The 27630-nt window shown below is 37.9% G+C and overlaps 1 protein-coding gene across 1 annotated transcript; it reads left to right on the forward strand.

Moving 5' to 3' along the window:
- The first annotated feature begins 6844 nt into the window (after positions 1-6844).
- On the forward strand, positions 6845-27541 carry adgrg4a (adhesion G protein-coupled receptor G4a). Its single transcript, XM_059516678.1, has 27 exons — positions 6845-6945; positions 7154-7233; positions 7565-8176; positions 8319-8416; positions 8526-8584; positions 8727-8784; positions 8908-8939; positions 9033-9181; positions 9257-9334; positions 9475-9549; positions 11639-11724; positions 11824-11888; positions 11975-12123; positions 12228-12354; positions 17403-17512; positions 17616-17817; positions 21350-21515; positions 22550-22699; positions 23012-23131; positions 23405-23450; positions 23563-23666; positions 23993-24114; positions 24521-24789; positions 24944-25040; positions 25979-26259; positions 26499-26600; positions 26853-27541. The coding sequence occupies exons 2-27, from the start codon at positions 7161-7163 to the stop codon at positions 27014-27016; spliced, it is 3594 nt and encodes a 1197-aa protein (XP_059372661.1). The 5' UTR covers positions 6845-6945; positions 7154-7160; the 3' UTR covers positions 27017-27541.
- The last annotated feature ends 89 nt before the right edge of the window (positions 27542-27630 follow it).

The raw sequence follows: 27630 nt of genomic DNA on the forward strand, positions 1-27630 counted from the left end.
TCACACATTATAAAAGGTGATTTAAAATACAGAACTGTCTTTATATTTTATGAATTAATATAATATTTGAGTGGTCCCTAGCATCAAACTGTTTGAAAATCCTTATTATAAATTCTCCACTGTTATTAGCTCTGTATGGAGGCCCCTTGTGTTTTTCCAAAATTAACCAAATGATGCCTTCTCTCAACAATTATCAACAATATATTGTAGTCAATATTCTGTATACAAAACATTAACTAATGGCTCAAAACTCTGAAATACCTTTTTATTTTTACTGACATCTTTCAATTTAAGACATCTTTGCCATTATATTGCTATAGATTGTGTGCATCTTAAACAAGCTCAAATTTCATTGGGCAATGTGAATTGGAGCAATATATTCCCGGTCTTATTTGTAAATTGGTTGAAAACTACACTGTCTGAAGTGGCATTAATTCTAAGTAGTGCTTAATTTACTCTTATTTACATCTGCATATTGATATACCATTGAAGTAAGACTTTTATTGTTATTCTTATTATTATTATCGTTATTATTTTTTCTGAGTTATGCTTTTAATTCCAAATAAATAAATACAAGTAAAAAATTAAAAAAAAATTAAACAAAGGATTTGGTGCATAGGCTTAGAATATTTTCCTTTTACCACTGGAGCTTTGACAATATGTTGAATGAGAAACTGACAGGATCAGCAAATCTGCGGTCAACCCCTCCCTTTAAGAAAACACCATACTCCCTTTGGCAGTACTGCTTTTCAGGCATCTCAGAATGCTTCCTTTCATTTTAGCCATAGTTTGCAGGCCCCTCATTCATATTTTATAGCAAGCTGACTGAGCCTTGTATCAGTTACACATATTAAATAATGCACCAGCACTTGTGTTATTTAACACTTACTGTAAGATAGTGACGGATGTGCCTGCGAGGGAATGTCAAGGCTTCAGATGTACAGAGCATATCCCATACATCCTACAAATACAACAGAGCCACAGTCTATAACAATAGCTGCTATGACTAATTCGTTGACCAGTGAAGGGCAAAACAAAACTGGTTTCACAAACTAGTGTGGCCTGAACTAAAGTTGTAACTGTTGCAGGTGAAGATATGGTATGTTATAAGTATGTTATAAATGTCTTACATTTTTAGCATTCTGCAAGAGGTAGTACTTATTTGCTTTTATATTTAATTTCACAATGACTGTGCTTTGACCACTATTGTCAAAATTGTCATGGAAAAACAAGCAGTACTGAATGTATTTTAATTTAACACTGATGATGTCTAAGTATAAATTATATATAAACTGAAATCTGTCATAGCCTTGACAGTCTTTCTATAAATCATAATTTTGGTGTCAAATGTTGAAAAAAGAGATGTATAGAACTATGTGTGAAACCTTATACACAGGAACACGGTTGTATAATTTTTCACAGTCTTGTGGTAAATACTTTCAAGTTTCTTGTAGAAATACCCTGAATGGGAAATTTATAAAGGAAATGGTGAGGTGGAGGCTGAAACCTTCCTTTCCCCTTGTGTTAAAATGATCTCGAGTAGCGAGACCTAAAACCAGAGGTTGATTAATCCCTTTCTGGAAAACTGTTTAGGGAACACTCCCTCTATTTATGAAAAACACACAATGTAAATCTTTGGAAATATAAGAAAGAAACTAAGAGCAGTCAATGATTTTGCCTTCTTAACTTTCTGTATAGTTATGTTGTTATGGTACTTGTTAAGAATGTTAGTTAGTTAGTTCATGTCTTGTTAGATAGTTAGAGACAAACCTCCTTATTTTGACATGCTGGATTATTAATTTGCAGTTGCTAAAAATAACCTTTGTAGTAATTTTCTGTGAAACAGCAAGATTTCTGTAATGGAAATCAGGGGTTTTATCTTTTTTTTCTAAGCAAGGGCATATAATTTAGTAGGGATGAGACATGCCCCTACCAATGTCCAGTGACTAAATTGTCCCTAGCAATAATTTTGATCAAACAAGCCCATGTACAGTAACTGTTGTTGTCTACCACTGATATTAGGCCTACTTGATAAAGTTAATGTAAATAAACCGTGTGCTTTTAAAGACGGACATTTAATACATGCATAAATTAACATCTATGTGCGGAGTAAGAATGTTAGACTTTGAGATTAGAAGGGGTGCGTCCCATATCCAGCAGCTACTGCAAAAAGGTTAGCACATGGGATATGTCACATGATACCAGATCCTAGTTCCGTGCTGAACACTACTCACTGAAGACTGACCACTTAAGGGCATAGAGGTGTCTTGTAGACAGTGTTGGGGAGTAACTAGTTACATGTAACAGCGTTACGTAATTTAATTACAAAATAAATGTAACTGTAATCAGTTACAGTTACTAAGAAAAAATTAGTAATTAAATTACAGTTACTTATGAAATTTTTAAAGATTACAAAGGGGATTACATATTAATATTTCACACATCTACAGATTTAAATGATTTCTTCTGAGACACACGGCCCTATAATTTCCGCGATGCAGTCTGGTTCGTAGAATCCAGTCATAAAAATGGGATTGCTATTGCCTAACATGGACAAATTATGCCACATTTTGGACAAATAAATCAAAAGTAGGTCAGTAGGCTACACTTGAATCAAAGCATGGACTAGTGTCTGTGAATATTAAGCCGCAAAAGACATTATGAATCCTGCACGTTCTGCGTGTCTGTGGAAAACAGGCGCGGACCGGACATCTGGAGAACCGGGACAATTCCCGTGTGGCCTGGCAGACGATTTGTCCCGCTATTTTAATATAATTATTGTACAATTGCCTGCTGAATGTACTAAAGCGATCATTTCCGAATCCGCTATTCGATAATTAAATCTCTAATAAATCATGGATCGGTTAGTCGTGACTCGCGCGCTCTCCGCGCCTCCGCCAAAACGGTTTGGATCAGACTCCGAGTAATCAATGCGAGAAAGAGAGACCGGGGTGGACTGAAGCGCACAGGAGCAGAGAAGCGACACTTCTGTTCAGGGTTTCATTTGTAAAGATGCTATTGTAGTTTTGTATTTGTTCACTTAGTCAAAGAGCAACAGCACATTGATCACACTCACTCAAAATACTGTATAAACGACATCAATATTATCTATTGTAATGTTACAGTAGTAATTTAGCTGAAAAATAATGAGATTTTATTATAGGTTTAGGGGAAGCTACGTCAGACAACTACACCTTACGAAAATTAATGTTTTAATATTTTGCTATAAATCCAGAGACAAAAGGTTACTATTGTTAAACCATGCCACAAATTAAAAATTATTTTACAAATTTATTTATTTAAAAACAAATACAAATGGTAATCCATTTGCAAATAAATAAAACACGGTTAATGTACTTTTTTATAATAAAAGCATGGTAAATTTTTGTAAGGGAAAACATGATTGGGATTAGGATTAGGATTTTTCTATAAATATATTGAAGTGATGCACTCATTTTGACATGTAGGCAATTTAGAAAGTATAGTTTTGTTAAATCTTGAGTATTAAAGTCATGAGAGAGATGGATAACAGGGCAAAATAAAGAGACTGAAAAGAAAAATGGAAGTGAAGGTGCAGTTCAGGAGAGAACTTTTAATTATTTTGCATGTCCCCAAACTAAAGATTTCAAGAGGTCCATACAAAAAATAGTGTTGTCCATGAATTTGTTTGTATGAGTTTGAGATTTCCTGGTCTGAATTTTTTCCCAGTCCACCACTCATGGAAATTGATGCAGACATGCGGTTTCATTTACTATACATAGGCCTACTGAAGCTCGGAGTGTTTTCAACCTCTGCCGTCTCGATATATTAGTACATGAACACATAAACACAATCTCTATCATGAATAACTTCATGAGCATTTAACTTGTTTTGAGAAAACTATCATCATATACAAAGAGCAGCAATGTTTCAGGATTTTAGTACTCATAATAGGAGGTATGCTTATTAGATATAACATATTTGAGTTGATGTATATGCTTTTATTTATTATTTTTTAATTAACTATTTTTCTTTCCAAACTATTGTTAGAAGCAGTGTTTCCTGTAATTATGCAAAGATCTGGTTTCAAAAAAAGTTTCACTAAACAATTTCTTATGATTTTAAATTTGCATTGAACTTCAGATCAATCTCAAAGTAAAATGCAGAACTAAAGTCTGATTGTGTGGTGGATGTTCAAACTTGATCATCTTAATTCAAGTGATAAAGGATGGTGAAAGTCTGACAGTATTTAGCTCTACTTTAAGGTTAAACCTGCATGGTGTAAATGTTTGAAAATTATTAACGGTTGCAAATAAACATTTATTAGAGATTTTTAAATGTAATCAAAAAGTAATCAAAAGTAATCAGTTACATTACTTTAATAAAGTAATTGAAAAAGTTACACTACTATTACATTTTAAATAGGGTAACTTGTAATCTGTAACCTATTACATTTCCAAAGTAACCTTCCCAACACTGCTTGTAGATGGAGAAAATGGTATTAGTGACTCTTGCTGGGGGCTGGCTAGACTCCTGTCGAGTGGTCAGACATGAAGGCTCCACAGTTCTGTCTGGGGAAGCCAAATCTTGCCCTTCGCCTGCAAGAGAAGGTCTCTCCTCAGTGGTATTGACCACGGTGCTGTAAATAGCAGCTGAATCATCTCTGGAAACCAGACTTGGTTCCTTCAGAGAGGGGCCACTAGGAGGAGAGAGCACTTTGTGTCCCTGACACGCCTGATAACCTGGGGTAGCAGGGCGATTGGAGGGAAGGCATAAAGGCGGGTGTTGGGTCAATCATGGGCCTGAGCATCCTGCTATCTTGAAAAATAGGTTGGGCAAAGATATTTGTCTTCGGAGGCAAAGAGGTCGACCTCTGCCCTGCCGAAAACTAACCAGATCATCTGAACCATCTGGGGATCTAGCCTCCATACCCCTGGAGCTACATTGTCCCTTGACAACATATCTGCTCCCTGGTTCAGTCTGCTTGGCACATGAACCAGAGTTGAAGGGGCCGCATGTGAAGCAGGCCCAGAGAAATAACTGAGGAGGCAGCAGCCATGAGGCCGAGCATTCTCTGAAATACCCTCAGGGGACGTGCAGTTCCCAGCCTGAAAGATGCCGCCTCTCGCTGGATAGTCAGGAAGCGTTCCAGCGTAATTCAAGTTTGCATCTTCACAGAGTTTATAACTGATGCAAGAAAGTACACTCACTGTCTGGGAATCACAGTCTTATGGCTATGGAGTTGATTTTTTAATGCATAAGCCCTGTTTCCTAGGGCATGAAGGGAGCTGGACGCTGATTGGAGTGCTTATTGGAAATCATTTGATTGAGATCAGGACTTTGGAGTGTTTGCAAATCATTTGAATCATTTTATTTTATTTGTAAAACCATGGTTAATTTTCATAAGGGATGTTTATGTACTGTATACTGTAGAATGAATTTAGAAATGCATTGCTTATGTATATGATGTTTAGCTAAAAGGAATATTGCAATTATTGTCTGCTGTTATGTCCCCACCAATGTCAAAATCAAACCCTAGCTTCTAAGAGCTTCATGTGTCATAATATAACTCCCTCATGTGGTCATTTGGAATAAAGACAAGAATGTTCAATAACACAGAATACACACAGAAAATCAGCTACTATGCCACTCATTTTTCTAAATGTTGAAAAAGACTGGTAATGAAATCTGACTACTATATGAAATCTAAAATTACAAGCACTGTTTTTATTAATATTATTATTATTTTTTTAGTTATTTAATTATACTATAAAATAATTTACAGGCTATTAATTATAAAACTTGTTTCATGTTATTTAATATCTATGTTACAATGGCAGACACACATTTTATTTTGGAAGTAATAATAAAAAAAAAAAAAAAAAAAAAAAAAAAAAATATATATATATATATATATATATATATATATATATATATATATATATATATATATATATATATATATATATATAATCACAAAGTATGTCTCCAAGTGAAAAAAAATGCAAATATCTGTCCAAATAAGAAATTTGTAATCAAGCTCAGAGGGAGCTTTGGGTTGCCGCTATAAAATCTAATTAAATTTGTTTGTTGAGAGCTATCTGGAAGAACTGAATCTAATCTGAAAACCTGAGGAGGAACATTACCTGAACTGTTTGCTTAAGATTTTAAACAACTTCCTATTAAGATAGTAGGCTCATACTGGCCACACAAATATATGCAGAACTGCTTATGTCATGAAAACAGTTCTACATATTTATTGTATACATACATATACATACTTATGTGCTGTCTTTTGTGACATTATTATTATTATTGCATTTCCAAAAATACAGCATGTGGATCTTTCATACTTCAGTGACCAACCCCTCCAGCTTCAATCACATGCTGCTCTTATTATCACCATGTTTGTACAGAAAAAGCTGACACAAATACATTGTCTACCCACCATTGATTGTATATCAGAAATATTGTTCCTATTTAGCAAGAGTCATGCTTTTGCTGCCGTATTTCATCATACAGCGTGCACCATGAACCTTTAACCATTTATGAGGTGTGTCTTCTTCCACATTCATGAGTGATATTTATCAACCAAAAAAAAAAAACCCTTCCATCTCAAACAGAATTGCCAATCTGGGTGTCAGTGGTGTGAAAAAGAAACAGATTCATGAAATGAAAGGGTTAAATTAACCGGTTCATCATAAGATTAACTGGTTCCGGATACTGTTCCTTATTGACCCATGTACAGATCCTTTTATGTTTATTACTGTCTTTATGATTAATAAATAACTTACCAACAAGAGACTGGGCGTGGATTTTGTCTCCTTTGAGGAAAGGTCCTGTGCTGGATATATTTAGAGGACAACATACCCTCATATAATTTTCTAGCTTGAATTGGGTTTCAATCATTTACGTTGTTTTGTTAATACTTATGTGTTTTCCATTCCAGAGAAATGTCATAACACAGTAAGTAGTCATTTAATTCATGATGAATGAAATTACATAAGATTTAATGTAATCAATGTTTCTCTTTATGGATGGTTTGCCTTTTCCAAATTTAAACATAGAATGTTTTAATTTAAATGCTTTTAATGAATTGTAACCTTTTTTGAAAGTTTTCTTTTAAGTAAGGACACCATAGAAATGCTTTATCTTTTTATTTATTTATTTTTAGATAGATCATGCATACCTTGAATAAATGCCTGCTTGTGACTGTTTACATGTGGATTTTGGGCTCTTCTGTCAATTGTGCAGGTATGATTTTTCTCTTTCTTGCATTTATTTATGTCTGTCTTACTCTATTTCTTGGAAAAATATCAGTAAAAGTTTTTCTATAGCTAAAAGGTACATCATTTGTTGATTATTATTTTTTAGTGAAGGGAAAGACCTGTGTTTAACTCTGTTATGTATGACATTTATAAGTGTCTATGCAGTCTATGACAATGACAAAAATATTGTGCTTGTTAACATGTGTGTGATCATTTCAAAAAGACTGATGCAATATGTTGCATTCATTGGTTTTGTTCAACCAAATCATTGCTCTTAGCTGAAAATAGATGCCTAATCTATTATCTGTAACTTTTAGGCTCAAGCCTATGGGGGATGAAGACGGCCTTTACCCGATCCTGTGTTTGGCAGCTGAATAAAACAGCTATCATCCCACCTTTAGAGGAATTGAGTGTCTGCGTCAACCTCATGAGAACGATTAGCAATTCTGAATGGACTGCTTTTGACTACAAAGGTCCAGGTCAACAGCACATGGAGTTTGGCTTAGCTGGAAATATGGGCAATGTAATAGCCTCACTTTTTGGAGAAGAATATACGGTTGCTTATGACATGCCCATAAAAATGTGGCACACAGTTTGTCTGACATGGTCGAGTCACAATAGGCTTTTCCAGGTGATCATTGATAAAGCAGTTTTTGAATTTCCCTTGAATGAAAAGTCACTCAGGTACCTTGCCGCAAATGGTACCCTGAGCCTGGGAGTGTCACATAATTTTGTTGGAGGTTCTATTGATTTTGAGACTGGGAAGAACTTTGTGGGTTACATGTCCTTGTTTCGGATGTGGGGAGTGCAGATGAGCTCACAGCAGCTGGATGCACACAGATGTGTAGATGGGAATATTGTGACTTGGAGAGAGCAAGATTGGGATTATCAGAAGTGTCCACCCATTCTCGATGACAACTTTCTTTGTGGTGAGAAATTGCAGTCTGTAAAGAGTACAAGACTATTTATAGAGGAGGAAATATAGAATGAATGTAACAATAACTTGTGTAATATAATGTAATGCATTATTGTCATTGCATTCTAATTAACTGTATCTTCACCACATTTCAGAATCGTCAAAATATAAAATTCAAATGAATACAGCTATTACACAAAATATCAATAATGATAATACTGAAAATGGTATTCGGGAGATTGTTTTAATCTGGGTAAGATAATATTTCCATATATGAGTGTATATGATATACAACATTTAACATTTTCGCTTGCACATTAGCATTATTATACTGAATGTAGCCTATGTATTTTTAATTTCAGCTGAAGCACGTTTTCCCTCAGAAAATATCAGTACATTCAGTGTTCCTGTCAAATTTAAGGTAATTATTTAATTTTTTAAAACTAACTAACCAATGAGCAAACATACATACATAAATATCAAAATGTCTGTACAACTTGCAAAATGTAAGCATGTGATGTTATATGGTATCCATGCAATTATATGTTATTTTTTTGTCTAAGAGAAGTGCCAAAATTTAGCCCTCAAAGAGGAGCTGGACAAAATATGCAGGAAATTCAGGTATAGCATATACCATAACTATTCATGATTAAGTGGCCATATATAATTTATATCCTTATATTGTAACACTACTAAACACTAAAACATTAACAATGATAAATGTAACATTATGCTTCTTTGAAGGGCACTGTAAAGTCACCAATCAAGACACAATGGTAAAAATGATCATACACATGCAATACACAAATATATGTCACAAGTTTAAATCAAACCATCTAAAGGAGGATTTGTAATGTTTGTGGTCTTAGGTTTGATTGCGTGGTGTTTGTGAGATTGATACCTGCAGCTGATGTGAGTGAAACAGTGTCTATGATACAGGGGCTTTTAATACCCATCTATAGCTACGAGGACATCCTCCTGAAAACAAACCCAGCATCCATAAACATCCTCTCAGTAGGTACGTAACTGTATGTAAGGGGTTAGAAGAGGAGCATTCAGTCAACAATAAAAGTCACTGTTTTGAATTTTACAGCTGTCTTTCCCAACGTGACTTCAAATCCTGCTTTGACCACTGTTCCACCAGTCTCAAGTACAAATATTACAATATCAGGTCTGTGCCATTCAGAGCTTCATAACTCTAAAAACTATAAATCCAGAAGACTTTTCACCATAATTTATATAAAAAAAATAGGTTACTAAAAATTCACATTCCTTTTCAAGAGCTCATATGCAAAACATTTTGTTCTTCAGGAACTCGCACATCATCACAAACACTTGCAATGGAAAATAGCTGTTTTATCACTTCAGGCTTAATTTCAAACAGAGGTGAGTTAAACAATGACACAACACATATTTTTGTATGGTTTATACATTATGGATATACCAGAATCTCAATTGAAAAACAAATGAAGTGACAACTATGTAAAACATATTTTAATGCAGGTTTCATGAGGGTAACACATATTTGTGCAAATCATAGAATCATATTAAATTAATTATTATTATTATTATATGTTTCTTTTAAATGAGTGATTTTCTTTTCTTTCAAATAATGTGTAAATATTGCAGTATATTATGTTGTATTTTAAACAGTTAATTTACAACCCGAATTCCGGAAAAGTTGGGACGTTTTTTAAATTTTAATAAAATGAAAACTAAAAGACTTTCAAATCACATGAGCCAATATTTTATTCACAATAGAACATAGATAACGTAGCAAATGTTTAAACTGAGAAAGTTTACAATTTTATGCACAAAATGAGCTCATTTCGATTTTGATTTCTGCTACAGGTCTCAAAATAGTTGGGACGGGGCATGTTTACCATGGTGTAGCATCTCCTTTTCTTTTCAAAACAGTTTGAAGACGTCTGGGCATTGAGGCTATGAGTTGCTGGAGTTTTGCTGTTGGAATTTGGTCCCATTCGTGCCTTATATAGATTTCCAGCTGCTGAAGAGTTCGTGGTCGTCTTTGACGTATTTTTCGTTTAATGATGCGCCAAATGTTCTCTATAGGTGAAAGATCTGGACTGCAGGCAGGCCAGGTTAGCACCCGGACTCTTCTACGACGAAGCCATGCTGTTGTTATAGCTGCAGTATGTGGTTTTGCATTGTCCTGCTGAAATAAACAAGGCCTTCCCTGAAATAGACGTTGTTTGGAGGGAAGCATATGTTGCTCTAAAACCTTTATATACCTTTCAGCATTCACAGAGCCTTCCAAAACATGCAAGCTGCCCATACCGTATGCACTTATGCACCCCCATACCATCAGAGATGCTGGCTTTTGAACTGAACGCTGATAACATGCTGGAAGGTCTCCCTCCTCTTTAGCCCGGAGGACACGGCGTCCGTGATTTCCAACAAGAATGTCAAATTTGGACTCGTCTGACCATAAAACACTATTCCACTTTGAAATAGTCCATTTTAAATGAGCCTTGGCCCACAGGACACGACGGCGCTTCTGGACCATGTTCACATATGGCTTCCTTTTTGCATGATAGAGCTTTAGTTGGCATCTGCTGATGGCACGGCGGATTGTGTTTACCGACAGTGGTTTCTGAAAGTATTCCTGGGCCCATTTAGTAATGTCATTGACACAATCATGCCGATGAGAGATGCAGTGTCGTCTGAGAGCCCGAAGACCACGGGCATCCAATAAAGGTCTCCGGCCTTGTCCCTTACGCACAGAGATTTCTCCAGTTTCTCTGAATCTTTTGATGATGTTATGCACTGTAGATGATGAGATTTGCAAAGCCTTTGCAATTTGACGTTGAGGAACATTGTTTCCCACAATTTTTTTACGCAGTCTTTCACAGATTGGAGAGCCTCTGCCCATCTTTACTTCTGAGAGACTCTGCTTCTCTAAGACAAAGCTTTTATAGCTAATCATGTTACAGACCTGATATCAATTAACTTAATTAATCACTAGATGTTCTCCCAGCTAAATCTTTTCAAAACTGCTTGCTTTTTTAGAAATTTGTTGCCCCCGTGCCAACTTTTTTGAGACCTGTAGCAGGCATTAAATTTTAAATGAGCTAATTAAGTGGATAAAAGTGTAAAATTTCTCAGTTTAAACATTTGCTACGTTACCTATGTTCTATTGTGAATAAAATATTGGCTCATGTGATTTGAAATTCCTTTAGTTTTCATTTTATTAAAATTTAAAAAAACGTCCCAACTTTTCCGGAATTCGGGTTGTAATTGGCATCACTTTATTTTAATGTTTCCTCATTACAGATTTAACACATACTTACTATTATAATAATGATAAACTATTCATAATTACATGCAAGTAAACCTAAACAAAACCCTAATCCTAAACATATAGTAAGTACATGTAGTTAATTAATATTACTCAGTAATAATTACACTGTAACAAGGACACTTCAAAGTAAAGTGTAACCATTTAATTCACCAGAATTTGGAGACATTTTCTATAGGGTCTATCTCAATCTAACAATGAGTGGCAGCATCACAGACCCTCAACACACTATACAGCAATGGGTGAGTAATATGGAAGCATATGGGTAGAAAAATTCATGACACATATTCTAAAAAGTAATTTGGTCCATGCCTTTTTATTTATTGTGCTTCTTTCTTCAGCTTCAGCAAACACTGGGAAAATGCAACATGGATGTTTGGAATCTTGCGATAAAAGGAGGTCCTAAGTAAGTGTCCCAACACTGAATACATTGAACACACAAATGCAGATGAAATAGATGCTGTATTGTTACTCAAATAAAATCTTTTTCAGGTACGTGACTACTTTTCAGGTTCAGGCTATGACACCAGTGAATATCACAGCAACAGAGAGGCTGATTTATGAACTTTTGACAAAAGGATACACCAATGCTACCATCAGTATCAGTGTCCCGTCCGGTGAAGTCATCATTAGCCATATAGGTACTGTCTGGTTTATAGTGGAATAATGTCTTATACTGGAATTATAGAAATATTAATGGAGCCAGAATATGTGTATGGTTTCTCAATGCTGTTTATTGTTGCAGATCCGGGCCTTTGTCCAGAGGAAATCATGCGCACAGTGTATGGTATATACCCGTGGCCCGAAATGACAGCTCAAAGTGAATATAGCATGGGGTGTGTAAGAGGGAATGAAATTGCTAAAAGGTTTTGGTAAGTACTACACATTGTGCAGTGGTTTCGCAGCTAATACACAGGTTGTTAAAATATGAACATCACCCAGTTAATCTATTGAGGTATTAAAAAACTAATTTCCAATTTGTTTTATGGACGTTATCATTTTTTAATCACCACTGAATATATTTTTAAAGTGAAATATTGCTTTGTTTCTATAGATACAATTCAGTGGCCTTGGAAAAACATTCAGATAACACTAGTTTGTCTTGTGTTTGTCTTTGCGTCATTTGGCACACAAACTATACAAACAATCCTGTGCTGCACTGCTGATTAATATGCCTTATCTTTTTCTTGTGGAAAACAATATCCTTTAATTGAATAATTAGCTTGACAATACTGCTTGGACCCCTGACAATGCAAATATTAACTCCCAGTACAGCAATATAACACCAGTCACCATTACATGACTCTGTCTTCTTGAAATCTTTTCAAGAGCTCTAAGAAACCTCAGGTAAAGCTGTACTAAAATAATTTCAAAAACCTTATAAATTATATTTTCTTGATGTCAGAAGAATGCATTAAGTTGGTAATTCACTGCTGCCAAATGGGTTTCAATTTTTATTTTTATTTTTTAAAAGAAAAACATTCAGAATTAACATTTTCATAACTTGGCAGAACATTGGCAAAACATTCTTTAAAAAATTTGAAGCTGGGGAGCTGCCAAAAGTTCTTTGCTGACAAACAAGGGTGTATAATTTAGTATGGATGCTAGTTACATGTCCCTACCAATATTCATCAATTACTAAATTGTCCCTAGCTGTAATTTTGAATAAATAATGAAATATATGTATATGTTACCACTGTTGTTGTAATTTCGACTACATTAGAACTAGGTCATACCATTAATATTACCTGATATGCTAGAAAACTGCATGCTTTCAAGGATGCACATTTAATACAACTGTGGAGTAAGAACAAGGTAGCCGAAGTGTTTAAAACATATGTGCACAACTCAGTTAAATGTTAAAGTTTATCCTCTTTAACATTTTTTAAAACTGAATTTACAAAGCAAACTGTTGGCTGAAATATCCGCAAAATAAAAATTAAGTGAAACTGTGGTCAAAAGTCTATAATAAACGCAAAAATGTTGGGGTATTTAGATTGGGAGGGGGGAATGGTCTGCAGTTATGTCCCAAGTCAACCAAACCTTCCCCCTTGCAGTTTTGTGCTCTTTTGCTTCACCCATTTGCTCTTTTAACATTGACAATCACACTATAATATAGACTTATACAATCCCATTTTAACAATTATTTCTCAAATATTTAGTACAAGGTCTACTGATAAATGTTACATTTATTCACTTATGTGATATGAGATGACTGGATGCAATTTATTTATTTTATGTCAGCAAATGAATTGCAGTGGTCAAACTTTTTAATATATAGTGAATTAAGCTACAAACTCAAGTATCAAGTACAATGTTTCCGTACAGGATAACATGTATTTTGAGGTGCTCATCATATTAATGGAGTATTTCACTAATAAGGAGTAAACCGGTTACCTCAAATATGTTGGATATTACACTGAACAAAATTATGAATACAACACTTTTGTTTTTGCCCCATTTTTCATGAGCTGAACTCTTTTTCTATGTACACAAAAGGCCTATTTCTTTCAAATATTGTTCACAAATCTGTCTAAATCTGTGTTAGTGAGCACTTCTCTTTTGCTGAGATAATCCATCCACCTCACAGGTGTGGCATATGAAGATGCTGATTAGACAGCATGATTATTGCACAGGTGTGCCTTAGGCTGGCCACAATAAAAGGCCAGTCTAAAATGTGCAGTTTTATCACACAGCACAATGCCACAGATGTCACAAGTTTTGAGGGAGTGTGCAATTGGCATGCTGACTGCAGGAATGTCCACCAGAGCTGTTACTCATGAATTGAATGTTCATTGCTCTACCATAAGCCATCTCCAAAGGTGTTTCAGAGAATTTGGCAGCACATCGGGGCGGCAGTGGCTCAGTGGTTCATGTAGGTTGTCTACAAACCGGAAGGTTGGTGGTTCAATCCCCGGCTCCACCTGACCAAGTGTCGAGGTGTCCTTGAGCAAGACACCTAACCCCAGCTGCTCCCTACGAGCTGGATGGTGCCTTGAATGGCTGACACCGCAGTCGGTGTATGAATGAGTGAGTGAATGGGTGAATGTGAGGCAACTTGTAAAGCGCTTTGGATGGCCATGTGGTCTGTTGAAAGCGCTATATAAATGCAGTCCATTTACCATTTACATCCAACCGGCCTCACAACCACAGTCCAAGATCGTCTGAGACCAGCCAACCGGACAGCTGCTGCAACAAAAACCAAAGAATTTCTGCACAAACTGTCAGAAACCATCTCAGGGAAGCTCATCTGCATGCTCGTCTTCCTCATCAGGGTCTTGACCTTACTGCAGTTGGCTGTTGTAACTGACTTGAGTGGGCAAATGCTCACATTAGATGGCATTTGGCACTTTGGAGAGGTGTTCTCTTCACGGATGAATCCCGGTTTTCACTGTACAGGGCAGATGTCAGACAGTGTGTATGGCCTCGTGTGTGTGAGCGGTTTGCTGATGTCAGCGTTGTCAATCTGGCGGTGGGGTTATGGTATGGGCAGGCATATGTTATGGACACCAAACACAGGTGCATTTTATTGATGGCATTTTGAATGCACAGAGATACCATGACGAGATCCTGAGGCCCATTGTTGTGCCATTCATCAACAACCATCACCTCATGTTGCAGCATGATAATGCACAGCCCCATGTTGCAAGGATCTGTATACAATTCCTGGAAAATGAAATATCTCAGTTCTTGCATGGCCAGCATACTCACCGGACACGTCACCCATTGAGCATGTTTGGGATGCTCTGGATCGGTGTATGCGACAGCGTGTTCCAGTTCCTGATAATAAAATTAGCAACGTGGCACAGCCATTGAAGAGGAGTGGACCAACAGTCCACAGTCCACATTCAACAACCTGATCAACTCTATGAGAAGGAGATGTGTTGCACTGTGTGAGGCAAATTGTGGTCACACCAGATACTGATTGATTTTCGAACCCCCCTGGACCCCCAATACAGTAAAACTGCACATTTTAGAGTGGCCTTTTATTGAGGCCAGCCTAAGACACACCTGTGCAATAATCATGCTGTCTAATCAGCATCTTGATATGCCACACCTGAGGTGGATGGATTATCTCGGCAAAGGAGTGTTGGCAAACAAATGTGTTGCGTTTATAATTTTGTTCAGTGCATGGACATGGAAGGCATCTACAAAATTGAAATACAGATATTTTTATTTGTAAACAAAATACATTTTCTGCTTATTTTAATTAATGTCATAGTGAGCTAAGGAAGTAGTATGATTAACAATATCATATAAACATGGCTGAAGGCGTAGTAGGAACAGACAACATATGGACAGCCTTTTTAACAATTAAAGGTGGGGTAAGATATTTCTGGTAGCCAATATTTCAAAACACCAAAACAAACAAGCCCCTAGCTCCACCCCACACTAGTATCTATTTTCATGCTACTTGTATTTATTTTTTAGATAGTAGTATATTTCCATTAAATAGTAGTACTTATTCATTAGCTACTAGTGTTTATTCTTTAGCTAATAGTGCCTATTATTTAGGTACTAGTGTTTTATTATTTAGCTACTAGTGTCTTTTGTAAAGTTACTGGTAGGCCTATTTAGTCATTAGATACTAGTTATTTGTTATATACTAGTACTTATTCCAATAATGACTAGTTTTTAATTATACTTTACATGTTAAAAAAATAGAACTAGTACTAATTTTTTTAGACCAAAGATATCCTGAACTTAATAGATACTAGTACTTTTAAATGTTGCATTTCTGCCCAATATGGTAATCATATGTTGAATATTAATGAGACAGCAACATATAGAGAGAGATTAGACAGGAAACAAAAACAAGGAGATGGATGTACTTTTTTTGGAGGAAACCACATAGAAAAACAATCATTTGTACACAAGCACATAGCAAACAATGTAATTTCGTAAACATAGTAGCCTAAATGTGTTTGTTGGTCATTGTGCGAGTGACCTCTGGTGGCAGGATGGAGATAAGACACCCAAATTTATTATCTATTATTTTCCTCTTTTTCCTCCAGTAAAAACAATAAATATCATATCAGGGCTGTACGTTAACTTTTTTTGCATATAGTACTGGTGCTACAGACATTCAATGTTTTTACATGAATGTTTCTTTATCACACAAAATAAAAACCTTATGGTTTTTTTAGAAAAATATTTGGAAAAAAGTAAAAACAAAATTTTTGTTTTAATCAATATAACTAATAATGATTATAGCTATTCTAAATACTAAATTCACAATAATAAATATTACTTTTGTAATAACACTATTTCACTGTAATATTTTCATGATGCACACACACACAAGGAACAGAAACAACGGAGCGAGGATTCACATAGAAAACAAATCAAAAAGAGTTTTATTTACAAGGGTCTGAAGGGATCACAGGACTCGACACATCAGGATAACGTTTAGAACCGACAAACACTGACTGTAAGAACTAGGGCTTTTAAAACACAGGATAATTGGGGAAGAACTAGACACACCTGGAATCAAATGAACACAATCAACAGGAGACAGAAACTGGGTTACAGGGAACAAAAACACACACAGACAGGTCCATAACCCTGACAAATTTACAAATAATAAATAAAATAATAAATATAGCTGCAAGGAAAAGAATTTTTTTTACACTTCTCTACACTGGAGAAAACCATAAGCATTGGCAAATTTTTATCTCAAAGTTCTTTATTAAGACATTTTAATTGAATCTTTATTAAACTATTTTAGCTATTTTTACCCAAATTAGAGTTTTGTGAGCAATAATGAGTATTCAGTTATAATTAATATCAGGTAAAAATATACATTGTTAATTTACTTACACTACCAACATTGTAGCAAAACAAAGCTGTTCTAAAATTGGTGAACTAACCCGAAAATAAATGGCTAAATGAGACTCACATTTTGTCTCATTCCATTTAGTAAGTTAAATGGGGCAACTGACAGAGCAGTGTGGGATCATCCAGACATGAGCAAGTGTATTCGGACAGTGTCAGATTTTGATGATTTGGAGAATATCACAGTTACAGCTGGTAAGTTATCAATGTGGGTTTTTATTTGCCATTATTTGTCAGAGAAGACAGAAACAATTAATTCGGCCCACTTTAATATTTTCCATTTTGCATCTGTCTCCAGACAACTCAGCAGACATTGTGGACATGATTGAGGATCTTTTAAAGGAACAAAGCAATCTGAATGACGCTCAGATGGACATTGTGCTTGAAAAACTGTCTAAGGTCACTGAGGTTGGAACCTTGACCACAGCTCTGTCCAACGACATTACTAAAATTGTTTCAGATATCTGTTATATCAAAACTAGTCCCACCCAAATCAACAAGTAAGTATGCAAGCAGATCAGAGCATTTTGTGCAGGATTATATTGTGATGCAAATAGTATAAGAGATAGCTAAACCAAAAATGGATATTATGTCATTAATCACTCTCATGTTGTTTCAAAGACATTTCTTTCATCTCTGGACACAAAAAGAGAAATTGTATAATGGAATGTCCAAGTTGCTATAATATGGTGTCAGAAGATCCCACACTATTTTAAACGGACAATGTTTTTTAATGGAGAAAAAAATGAGGATTATTGTGATTTTCATCATCTCCTCTACATCTTGGATGGCATGAGATTGTCACAGTGTCTGGGTTGTGTTCCCGGGGTGTCCACTAGATGTCCTCTTTTCCCACGGTGTCTTTCACTTAATTAATCACATTCCTCACGTCCCTGCTTAATTATTGCACCCAGCTGTCACTAATTACCTATCATCACACCCTGTCAGTTTCCCATTAGCATTTGTCTCTCCTTGTGTATATAACCCGGTCTGTCTTAGTATGTGTCACGGAGTCGTTGTTTCTTCATGTCCGTCAGTTTGTGCCCTTGCCTTGTTTTCTTGTTTAATTTATGTTTTGGATGGATGTTTTTCTATTGACCCCTGCCTGGACTGTTTATGCTTTTTGGATTACCCCTTAATAAAAGACTTACTCGCAACTGGTTCTATCTCCGTGCCTTATTGGATCCCGGCCGTGACAGAACGACTCCGTCACAGTAAGAACCAGCGGTATGTCTGCCTATGTCTCATCCCCAGCCACAGAGCGGGAGAGAGATGGCTTTGAGGGAACTCGCCTGGTGGTTTTCCGGGGGACCAGGGGAGGACGCCGAGGAGGGAGTGGTCGAGAGGAGACTCGGCATCGCTCTCAACCATGGCCTCCCTTCGACCCGGGGCTCGTGTGGAATGGGTCAGAGCCACCATCTCACCATGGCGGACAGAGAGGAGAGAAGAAGTGCATGCCCGCCATGGTGGCGCCACTGCCCATGATGGCCGCTAGATCAGCGCCAAGAGGCAGGATGGACGCCAGCACAGCGCAACAGCACAAGGTGGTCACCAGTCCAGCGCCACGGTGCAAGATGGTGGCCAGCTCAGCGCCAACGCCCAAGATGGCCGCAGACTCATTCTTGGATTATTTCTCCACGCTGTCAAAGATCCTAGAGATCCCTAAGATTGTTCATGTCACAGCTGCTGAGCCAGCACCACAACCCAAGATGGCCGCCAGCCCAGTGCCACAGCACCAGGTGGTCGCCAGCCCAGCACCACAACACAAGATGGCCGCTAACCCAGCGCCAATGCCAAAGATGGCCGCTCGTCCAGAGTCCTGGCCCAAGATGGCCGCCAATCCAGCGCCACCACACAAGATGGCCGCCAGCCCAGCACTACAGCACAAGATGGCCGCTAACCCAGCGCCGATGCCCAAGTTGGCCACCGGTCCAGAGCCACGGCCCAAGTTGGCCACCGGTCCAGAGCCACGGCCCAAGATGGCCGCCCGTCTAGAGTCATGGCCCAAGATGGCCGCCAATCCAGCGCCACAGCACAAGATAGCTGCCAGCCCAGTGCCACCACACAAGATGGCCGCTAACCCAGCGCCGATGCCCAAGTTGGCCACCGGTCCAGAGCCACGGCCCAAGATGGACTCCAATCCAGCGCCACAGCACAAGATGGCTGCCAGCCCAGCGCCACAGCACAAGATGGCCGCTAACCCAGCACCAATGCCCAAGTTGGCCACCGATCCAGCGCCACAGCACAAGAGGGTCGCCAGCCCAGCACCACAGCACAAGATGGCCACCTGTCCAGAGTCATGGCCCAAGGTGGCTGCTTGCCCAGCGCCGCTGCACGGGATTACCGTCTCAGCTGACCCTCCGGAGTTGAGTCAGATTCCTGTTGACCCTCCAGAGTTGAGTCAGGTTCCAGTGGACTCTCCAGAGCCGAGTCAGGTGCCTATTGACTTTCCAGAGTCAAGTCAGGTTCCGGTTGACCCTCCAGAGTCGAGTCAGGGTTAGTCACCGTCGACCTTCCAGAGTCAGGGTTAGTCACCGTCGACCTTCCAGAGTCAGGGCTAGTTCCTGTTGACCCTCCAGAGTCAAGTCAGGTGCTCGTGGACCCTCCGGAGTCAGGGCCAGTCACCGATGACCCTCCGGAGTCAGGGCCAGTCACCGATGACCCTCCAGAGTCAGGGCCAGTCACCGATGACCCTCCAGAGTCAGGGCCAGTCACCGATGACCCTCCAGAGTCAGGGCCAGTCACCGATGACCCTCCAGAGTCAGGGCCAGTCACCGGTGATTTTCAATGACTGAGTCAAGTCCCCATAGATCTTCATGAACAAGTGCCATTCACCAATGATCTTCGTGAGCAGAGTCAGGCCAGCACCGATCCTCTGAAATCAGGTAGAAACATCAGGGGATTACCAGAGTTTCGTCGTCCCGTTGGTCCGGCCGCACGGACGTCTGCTCCGCCCTGGAGGGCTTCCGCCGTGACCACAGGGGTGTGGTGGTCTTCTGCTCTGCCCGGGAGGGCTTCCGCCTTGACCACAGGGGTGTGGTGGTCTTCCGCTCCGCCCTGGGGGACTCCGGCCTCGACCAAAAGGACGTGGTGGTCTTCTGTTCCGCCCTGGGGGGCATTCGTCCTGACCACACGGTTGTGGTGGTTTTCCGCTCCGCCCTGGGGAACTCCGGCCTCGACCACAAGGATGTGGTGGTCTTCTGCTCCGCCCTGGGGGGGCTTCCGCCCTGATCACACGTTTGTGGTGGTCTTCTGTTCTGCCCTGGTGGGCACCATGTGATGTCCTTATGGACTTATGTTTTGTGTTTCTTGTTTTCTGCCTGTTCCCCTCTGTGAGCCTAGACCTCCGTCCCTCCCCCTGAACCTCCTCCGGTCCTCCTCCCTCCTTGTCTCGGTGTTGTGTCTTGTCGTGGAGCGTCTGGGAGCCATAATGGGGGGTATTGTCACAGTGTCTGGGTTGTGTTCCCTGGGTGTCCACTAGATGTCCTCTTTTCCCACGGTGTCTTTCACTTAATTAATCACATTCCTCACGTCCCTGCTTAATTATTGCACCCAGCTGTCACTAATTACCTATCATCACACCCTGTCAGTTTCCCATTAGCGTTTGTCTCTCCTTGTGTATATAACCCGGTCTGTCTTAGTATGTGTCACGGAGTCGTTGTTTCTTCATGTCCGTCAGTTTGTGCCCTTGCCTTGTCTTCTTGTTTAATTTATGTTTTGGATGGATGTTTTTCTATTGACCCCTGCCTGGACTGTTTATGCTTTTTGGATTACCCCTTAATAAAAGACTTACTCGCAACTGGTTCTATCTCCGTGCCTCATTGGATCCCGGCCGTGACAGAGTCAATTTTAATTTTTTGGGGTCAGCTTTTTCTTGAAATCCAAAGTTTTTTTCATTTGCAGGTTGAGCCTAAAACAAGCATATTTAGTACAGCATAAAATGTGTATAAATTGATCTCCGAAATATGTCTGAATATCTAATTTTCCTGCTGTATTCACTCCATTGTGGCTTTCTGTCTTTGTGTGTGGTAGAATTCTTTCTATTACAGACCTTCTAGGAGACAGGACGGTGTTTGAGGGCGATGCTCATAACATGACAGCACCTTCATTAGCACTTCAGCTGATCAACCCTGACACCTCTCAGTTCCACGGCCTCACATTCGAGGTGTCCTCCTTACTGAATGATAGCACCCCTGAGGTGAGAGACAAAGAGAGACTATATCACTGCATGAGATCAAGATGATTATGGAAACTTTAGACTCTTAGCGAAAATAGAAGTGATTAAATTATCACAGTACCTTTTGAGAGTGTGTTTTCACACTACAAGGTTTCTGTGTCCTTGTGTGTGTTGTGTTAGTGGACCATGGGACACAAGTGGTTATTTTAGCACCATTTACATGTCAGGTGTGATACTAGCCCTGACCACCAAATGACTTTGAAATAAAAGAGATGTGAATGTATTAAGCAAGCATTTTTGTATGTATTGAAGCTGAAGAATGTAATTTTCCTCAGTGCGTTAAAATATCTTTGGTGTGAATTGGGGACAGGACTATCTGTTTTTTAGAGGATGTTTGTTTGTTTTGTTCAATGGTGCTTTTAGTACAGAAAGTTCCACATATATTTATATCACATATGCTCCTGATACATATTAAGATCAAGCAAAGAAGGAAAGTTTCTGTTCAGTTTGTTCACTCATTCATTTGTGTTCAAATAAAGAAAATATGAAGCCAAATCAGATTCAACCGCTGTGGTGCTACCGAATGAAACAGTATTTTGAACAAATTGGTCATTCAGTGACTCATTCATAGTCACATATACCGTAGTCATAGTCATCGTGCATTTCAGCATAACCTGTTCTCACAGCCTGCAACAATCAATACAGAGAAAAACGACATGTATGGTAAATGGAGTAACACTTTATTTTAGTGGCCTTTTCTCACTATTACCTAGTTTCTTATTAGCATGTCTATTATTAACATATACAGGTTGTTTATTAGCACTTATAAACCACTTCTGCATGACCATATTCTACATTCCTAATCCTACCCCAATCCTAAACTTAATAACTACCTTACCATCTATTAATAAGCAGCAAATTGGGAGTTTATTGAGGCAAAATCATAGTTGGTTTGTTAATAGTGAGAATTGGGCCATAAAATAAAGTGTGACCGTAAATGGGTTTTAAAGTATGCTGTATTGTTTTCTCCCTTTTTTTATTTTTATTTTTTTTAGATATTTTATGACAAGAACCTTACAGTGCATCCAGACACAGGAACTGTAGCATTCATTTCTTTACCTCATGCAATTGAGAGCTTTTTCCCGAACAATGGAGCCAGACCTCGTGTACAGTTTCATTTTTACGGCAAAGAAAATTTCTTTGAGGTAACATACATTAAATTGGTGATCACACTTTCCACCTTCTAAAGAATAAACCACCTCAAATCAGTTTTCTCAAATCTTGCCCTGGAGGGCCAATGCTCTGCAGAGTTTAGCTCCAAGTCTGATCAATCCCACCTACCTCTGATTTTTTTTTTTTTAATGATCCCAAAGACATTGACAAGTTTGCTTAGGTGTGTTTGATTAGGGTTAAAGCTAAACTCTGCAGGTAAGTTGAACTATAGAATTTGCAGTTTTTAACTATGTATGTACAGCATTTTCAGTTCTTACTTCTGATGGCAGACTTTTAACATTTAGGACACTACAGCCAACATGAAGCTGAACTCTTATGTAGTATCTGCCAGCGTCACCAATGCTACAGTAAGCAACCTTGAGATCCCAGTGATGGTCACTCTCCGTCATCTCCAAAACAAAGAGGTCTGTATGGATACAATCAGCCAACACCAAAGCAAATCACAAATCGTTTCAGCATCATTATTTTCCAGTTGAAACAAACTATAGTAAACAGTTACCATAAAGTAAGCTGCCAAATGTATGCCATCTTTTGTCAACAAATATCTTCCTAAGATTAGCTTCTCATGAAAACATGGAAGCTGTAAATCATCGACTATGATAACCCATGGCATTGTCACAGATTTACAGTCTGATCATTAAAATAATAATTCACCAAACTCTTTTTTTTCTATATAGGTTTGGGACACTGTCAAGTGTGTCTACTGGGACTTCAACAAAAACAGTAAGCTTTTTTATACACTTTTTCAAATTCAAAACTTAAGCCTGTCTACAGTAAAAGTGACCTTCATTTTGGTTAATATTCCCGTGATAGTTGTTGACTGAATGTCTTGTAGATGATAAAGGTGGATGGAATGATACAGGATGTAAGACAGTGCTGTCCAATGCCACTTATACGTCCTGTTCTTGTGATCACCTCACACATTTTGGAGTTCTTCTGGTGAGTTTGGTTTGTCTTCCCAAAATGTAGACAGCCAATTAAAAATTTTATAAGGCACATAAAGTTTAACCTCATTTACATGGTTGTGTGAAACTAAATTTGCCCTCGCAATAGTACAATGTCAATGAATTATAACATACTTTATATTTACCAAAGGAAATATTAATTAACGGTAAAGTTTTATGAAAACATTTGGAAACTAAAGGTCATAGGTTCATTTATGGATGACAAATTATGTCAACGTGCATAGCATTTGCATAAAATACGCCTGGATTTCGATTATTGTCACCACTATGCATGTTTCCCTGAACCCATCTGTCTTCCAGGACATCTCTAAAACCCCAATAAGTGCGAAAGATGGAAGGATTCTTACTATCATCTCGTACCTGGGCAGTGGCATATCCTCCATCTTTCTTGGAGTCACACTGTTGACCTATTTGGCCTTTGAGTGAGTTCATAAACATTTGTGACCCTGGTCTTAAGTGTATATTTTTCAAAGATTTATACATCATCTGAAAGCTGAATAAATATGCTCATGAATAAATATGACAATATTTGGGCGGGAAACAACTATTTGAATATCTGGAATCTGAGGGTGCAAAAAATCTAAATACTGAAAAAAATCAACTTTAAATTTGTCCAAATGAGTTCTTAGCAATGTATATTAGTAATAAAAAATTAAGTTTTGATATATTTATTGTTGGAAATTTACTAATTATCTTCATGGAACATGATCTTTACTTAATATCCTTATTTTCGGCATAACAGAAAAATCGATGTTTTTTGGCTATTGCTAAAAGTTTACCCCAGCAGCTTAAGACTGGTCCTTTTTTACGTGTGTTTTCTTACCATAGGAAACTGAGGCGAGACTACCCTTCAAAGATCCTTATTAACCTCTCCGTAGCCTTGCTAGGGTTGAACATGCTCTTCCTCGTGAACTCCTGGCTTGCCTCCTATAACAGCAGTGCCATCTGTATTACTGTAGCAGCCTTTCAACATTACTTTTTCCTGGCTACCTTTACGTGGATGGGACTGGGTGCAATCAACATGCATCTGGCCTTGGTCAAGGTCTTTAATTCATACGTGCCGTCTTACATCCTCAAATTCTGTGCACTTGGATGGGGTGAGACAAGCAGTTTTATGGTTTTTCTCTTCAGATTTTATACGGAGTAATTTCAGTTAAATTAAATTAAATGTGTCTAGAGTATTTGTGCATAACAACTAAGAAAATCAAGGAAAAGATTAGTGTTTGTTAATTCTTGAACTGTTGTTTGCAGGTTTACCTCTGCTGGTTGTAAGTTTAGTGCTTGCCATTGATATTAGTTCATATGGCACCAGTCTCTCAAGAGCACTTCACCAGGAATCCCCTGCATTGTAGGTGCCATAAGCAAAACAATTTAAAATACATATTTTTAAATGGTGCACACCAACAAATATAACTATAATCATAGAGCAAGAAACCCAATCTCACAAGAAAACTTATTTTTAATTAGTTGTGATTCTGTATTTCATGGTGTTGCTAACACATTCATGTGATTAAAAATGTATGATTTACGGTGGCAGAGAGAGCTCAACGCCCTGCAAATAAACAAACCAACAAAAAAACAATGCAAATTAAGAAAACATTTTCATTAATTTGACAACACATGTACTGCAAATGCTCACAACACAACCAAATAAAACAACATGCTGCAAATATGCACAGACCACATTGGAAAAGTTTGGGAACCATCTCTTTCTTACCTTTTTTATAATCTGAAGAACCTTCTTTCAACACAAAGAACCTTTTGTGAAACAGAAAGGTTCTTCAGATCTTAAAGGTTCTTTATGGACCGTTTAGACAAAAAGATTCTTCTATGGCATCGGGAAGCACCTTTATTTTTAAGAGTGTACTGTAAATGAGAAACATAAGGTGGCTAACTTACTTTTGCAAATTCCCTTACTAAAATTAACCATGGTCTATGCTTTTATTATTAAAATTACTTATTTGCAGTGTGTGTGTGTTGTGAGCATTTGCAGAACATGTGCTGTCAAACTGATGAAGGTGTTTTCTTAATTTGCTGATGATTTTTCTATTTGCATGTGTTTTCTGAAGTTGCAGATCGTTGAGCTCTCTCAGCCATCGAAATGATTGGACATTTTTTAATTTTCCACCGTTTTTGCACGCGCAAAACATATCTGAAGGGCATGATAAAAAAAAAAACAAAGTTATCGCCTGTTGGTGTGGACGCAAATTTATTTATCACATGGTTGCCTTTATAACTATATTTTTGGAATTAATGGGCCTTTATGGTTATACTATTTCTCTTCAGTTGCTGGTTAAGGAATGACGTGACCTTTTATGTGACGGTGGTTTCCTTCGTGACCCTGGTCATGGTCTGTAACATCTGCGTGTTTGTGGTGGTGCTGGTACAGATCCGTAAAATGCAGGTCAATAAGCCCTCCAGCAGCCGAAAAGGGTTCCTGCATGACCTGAGAGTGGTGGCCAGTCTCACCTTCCTGCTGGGACTTACCTGGATACTAACCTTTGTCGCCTGGGGCCCAGCCAAAACACCCCTGATGTACATGTTCTCCCTCCTCAACAGTCTTCAAGGTAACAGCAAGGACTGCTTATGCCTGTGAAAGAAAGTTTATGTTCAAATATGTAACACTGTACATACGATATATACGCTGTAAGACTCATGATTATAATAGGTCCATCATACAGATAAGAATAAAATAAGGATGCATTATTCTGCTGTTTAACAACAGAAGATAATATTTTGGATTGTAGTTGTCCTGGTGAGTGTAAGGGATCTTTGGACAAGTGTTTTGCTTTTTGCTGTATTTCAGGTTTCTTTATCTTCCTGTTTTATTGTCTGATGAAAGACAATGTAAGGAAGCAGTGGAGGATACATCTCTGCTGTGGAAGATTCAGACAGTCTGAATACTCAGGTTTGTCTCATATAAACTATAGTAAATAGCTATGAGAAAATATATATTTTTTTTAATAATAATATTGTACACTGTTTGAATTAAACAAAACTGTATATCAAACACCAACCAAAATTATAATATAATATGAGGTTGTAGATTAAGTTTTAAAGATCGTCCCCATCTACACCACTTAAAAAAACAAACCTATCAACTGGAGATAATAGTTCTTGAAATAATAAATGAATAAAAGATCGTTTGAATTTCGAGCAGACTGGAGCCGTTCTGTGACACCGGGGGCCAAAGCGAAAGGTGGTCTAAAAGTCTCCTCACCGTCCCTGAAGTCAGAGACTACTAGTGAAACGAAGAGCTCCGATACCTCAAACTCAGGGACCAGCCATAATGGTGTTTTCCTGACACAGGACAGAAAACAATAAAAAGCGGGAATATGAATTCTGTCTATTCGATTTCTTTTTGTGTTTGTTAAATGACATGTTTGGAAATCTCCAGCAGAAATTCGTGAAAGGTTTCATTAAGTTTTTTTTTCTCTCTTTTTGTCAACTGTATTGTCATTATTTCATTGATTTAAACAAATAAATAAGATTGTTTCAATGATTCTTTTATTTCTTCCAGAGAGATTAATTTCCGAGGTCATCTGTTTAAATGTGTTATGACATGTGTCATTTAACTGACTGATATATATCTTTATAGCTAGACAGCATTTTAGTCATTTTTGCTTCAGACTATCAGTATTAAAAAAGACAGCAGCTTATTCACCTGCCAGATCTAAAACATAGTAGCAAGAAATCATTCAAAATCCAGAGGGTTGCTCATACAGTAATAGGTTCCTTTACAATAACAGGGTTTTTCTAAACTATATTTTTGAGTAACACTTGCATACATACATGTATTAAGATAAATTATTGTGACATTAATAATGACATAAATGACAAATAAAACGATTATTGATCATCAATGTTGAATCTGATCCACAATGTCAACGGGAAAATTAAGTAAAACAACATAAAAACATTAGCTTTGTCAGTGTCTT

Source organism: Carassius carassius, chromosome 29 (genome assembly GCF_963082965.1).
Source record: "Carassius carassius chromosome 29, fCarCar2.1, whole genome shotgun sequence".
Taxonomy (NCBI): Eukaryota; Metazoa; Chordata; class Actinopteri; order Cypriniformes; family Cyprinidae; genus Carassius; species Carassius carassius.

What these genes read in the sequence shown, in the direction of transcription:
- adgrg4a (XM_059516678.1), top strand. Translation starts at nt 7,161, where the DNA reads ATGCATACCTTGAATAAATGCCTGCTTGTGACTGTTTACATGTGGATT. An exon ending in TCACCAATCAAGACACAATG is followed by an intron (nt 8,940 to 9,032) that starts GTAAAAATGATC and finishes TTGTGGTCTTAG; the next exon opens with GTTTGATTGCGTGGTGTTTG. An exon ending in AGTCCCACCCAAATCAACAA is followed by an intron (nt 17,818 to 21,349) that starts GTAAGTATGCAA and finishes TGTGTGTGGTAG; the next exon opens with AATTCTTTCTATTACAGACC.